Source organism: Atta cephalotes, assembly GCF_000143395.1.
Source record: "Atta cephalotes unplaced genomic scaffold scaffold00097, whole genome shotgun sequence".
Classification (NCBI taxonomy): domain Eukaryota; kingdom Metazoa; phylum Arthropoda; class Insecta; order Hymenoptera; family Formicidae; genus Atta; species Atta cephalotes.
In genome coordinates this window covers 147,803-150,881 of record NW_012130161.1, presented here as the reverse complement: position 1 = coordinate 150,881, position 3,079 = coordinate 147,803, and the positions used below count along the sequence as shown (strand labels likewise).

Below are 3,079 nucleotides of genomic sequence, written 5' to 3'. Positions count from 1 at the left end.
TATTATACAATCTTGTGAGTATTAGTTGAGTCTTTTCTTACAATTAGTTTGAAAAGCGCGGGCATACACGCGAAGATTTTTGCGCTATTTTTATATGTTGTGCGCCTTTAATCGCGAATACATCTCTTAGATTCTTCTGCCGAATAAAGAATTAATACTAAGTATAGCATTAAAAGTTGTACAAATTGCTCAATACGAACAAAAAATCGCATTTATAACAAACACTTTATAACAAACACTTTTTGTAAAAATGTAGCGCATGAATACCGGCCATGAACATTCCTCTCGAATGTAATCTTTGCCATGTTCTGATATACACTGCCAGTGCTGAAATTCTATAAATAACATAAATTAAAGATTTTCAATACTGACTCTAGTGTATATACATGGTCCTTATCGAGCATTTTTTTTATAAAGACCTTTTTCATATGTTATCGTAACACAGGTGATACGCTGATGTTAGACTCTATTGTATCCATTGTATGTGTGTGCCATTCTGTTTTCCATTACTATTATACATGGATAAAGCAAATGCGAATTAATTCAGTGGTTAGCTGAAATAACATGGACATTTTTCATCAGTTTTGCAATAAACTCGCGCGATGTTTCAGTAAAAATTTCTCTCGCGATAAGATATTATGTATTACGTTAATATGTTATAAGGCATATGAGAGTGCTTTAATAGCGGGACGATAAATTGCGATACTTTTCCAGATGACGTAAATGATAATGAGAAGAAAAGAGAAAGGAGAAAATGCGAAAGATACGATCGTATTATGCATCTCGAAAATCATCCCCTTCCGTATACATTTTTACGTCACCTGCGAAGATTAAAATTCTCGTGTTAGCATAAGTGTTTTGTAATTAAGATTGTAATTATGATTCTGCCATAATCGTGCATTTATCAAGAATATGGATAAAGTGACTCCTCGCGGAATAATGAAGATCGACTAAAGAAAGACAAATTGTATGTGACTACTGTTTTAAACACATCTGCACTGAATCAATAAATCACGCATCAATATGAATACGATTTATACACACGTAGATTGAACTCACAATGTCCAAAGAGTTATACATATATAACTGAAGTAAATGACAAAAAAAAAGTGTGAAGCAAAACATAAACACTGCATTATTTTTAATTTAACTTAATTTAAATTGGTTATATAATATCCGAAAATCATGAAGCTGAATCAAACGAAAAAGTAGAAAAATTGAACAAATTTGCATTTAAAATTTGCTAGAGAATCTGCGTGATGAATCGAATTATGGTTCGCTTATCGCGAAAAAATTTTAATATGTAATATTAAAAAATATTTAAAAATTTTAATAGTATATTAATCGTAAATGAGGAAATTGCAAGATATCCGCGATCATTTCCAATTATGATGCTGCATTTCCATACAAATTACGTGAATATTTTCTATAAAGGCTTGACAGATTTATGACAGATCGCGATTGCTATGTAAATTATCTTAATGAGTTCCGAATGAAAACTAAGCTGTTTCTTACATCTGAATTCTAAGATCGCATTCAGAAATGTGCGGAATATTTCACAGTAAAGATAAAGGAATAGAAAAAAAGTTAAATAATTTTTTTTTTAATGTTATCTCAAGTTTTATCGCATCAATTTAGTCACTTTCTGAATCTTCAAGATAAAATTAATCTTCTACTAATACGTATAGGTAATTAAATCGTGAAAATAGAACTTGATATGCAATTAATTTACAAGGTAATAGAGGAATAATCATTTTTTGTCATACATAAACGTTGCATCAATTAAATATAACACATAATTATCACTGCGAGTTGAGTAATGAGACATAGGAATTTTATTTTAATTTTATGCTTTTTGTATTGCGACGTCTTGAGTTTTTCAAAAGTGATTTGACAGTAAAATACAACGTTACTTCTGCATTTCGTTTTGGATATTAAGTTTTTTACAATAAACCATTACTTAAGCTTAAAGTTTGAAGTAAGAAATTGACTAATCACAGTCGAATATGAGAAGAATAATCGACTATAATTAATTGCCAATTGGTCAATTACATTTCAGACATAAAGCTTAGATAATGGACAATTATGTTTCTATACACGCACGTCTATATTTCTATATTTCTATACAGATCTATGCGTGCACGTTACCTCTCTATGCGCGTTGTCTAAATCAAACGGGATTGGTGGACAACGGTATTGGCTGTCCGATCGCTATATCGTTAGCCAGTATACGCGGCCGTGACAATCAAAAGACGCGGAAAGAACCGCGCAGTGACGATTAGTCAAACTGCAGTCCACGTTGGCGTCGGTTGATACTGTGCAGTTTGTGTACGCTCTTGAAAATCTCTGAATTTTGTTACGTGCCGAACAATATGAAAGACACAATGGATGAGAATCAAGGTATGTCTTGAGGTGTAAAATAAAAAATTAGTAAGGAATTAAATGAAATCGTGTGAAGAATCGGGAGTCCTCCGAAAAATTTTTTGAGGACATTCCGAGGCTGCTGCAAATTGATTAAGTATGTGTTTCAAATCGAAATTTATAATATAAATTAATATTAATATTTAATATATATTTAATATAAATTTATAACATTAATCATTCTTATATTTTTTTATATTAAAATTATGAGATTTTTTTTTTATTAAAATCGGGAAATCAAAGTTTCTACTTAGTTTCTACTTAGAATGAACAGCTCGCGACAATGCAGAGTCTACAAAATAACACAGCAGTCAGAATTTGCATAATTAACTGCGCTACAGGAATCAATTTCGCGATGAATAACTTTATTTATAAAAAAAAAGAAAAAGATATAGATTCGATTTGAAATGATGTTGGTCAGATGGTAAGTACTTCGCGTTTTGTTGTCACGCGATTTCCGTTGCTATTTTTACATGGGAACTCGTTTAAGAATCATACATATACACATACACACACACACACACACACACACACACACACACACACACACACACACACACACACACACACACACACACACACACACACACACACACACACACACACACACACACACACACACACACACACACACACACACACACACACACACACACAC

General features: G+C 31.9%; 2 protein-coding genes across 2 annotated transcripts in view; both read left to right on the top strand.

Annotated features, from left to right (window-relative positions):
• LOC105624963 (probable chitinase 3) overlaps positions 1 to 2,282 on the top strand; it is a 17,923-nt gene extending 15,641 nt beyond the window's left edge. Inside the window, exon 22 of the mRNA XM_012206306.1 lies at positions 2,130 to 2,282. Coding sequence (XP_012061696.1) covers positions 2,130 to 2,282 — 153 coding nt within the window. The remainder of the gene's footprint in view (positions 1 to 2,129) is intronic.
• A 102-nt stretch (positions 2,283 to 2,384) lies between these two features.
• Positions 2,385 to 3,079, top strand: part of LOC105624962 (solute carrier family 2, facilitated glucose transporter member 5-like) — a 19,467-nt gene continuing 18,772 nt past the window's right edge. Inside the window, exon 1 of the mRNA XM_012206305.1 lies at positions 2,385 to 2,400. Within this exon, the coding sequence (XP_012061695.1) occupies positions 2,385 to 2,400 (16 nt within the window). The remainder of the gene's footprint in view (positions 2,401 to 3,079) is intronic.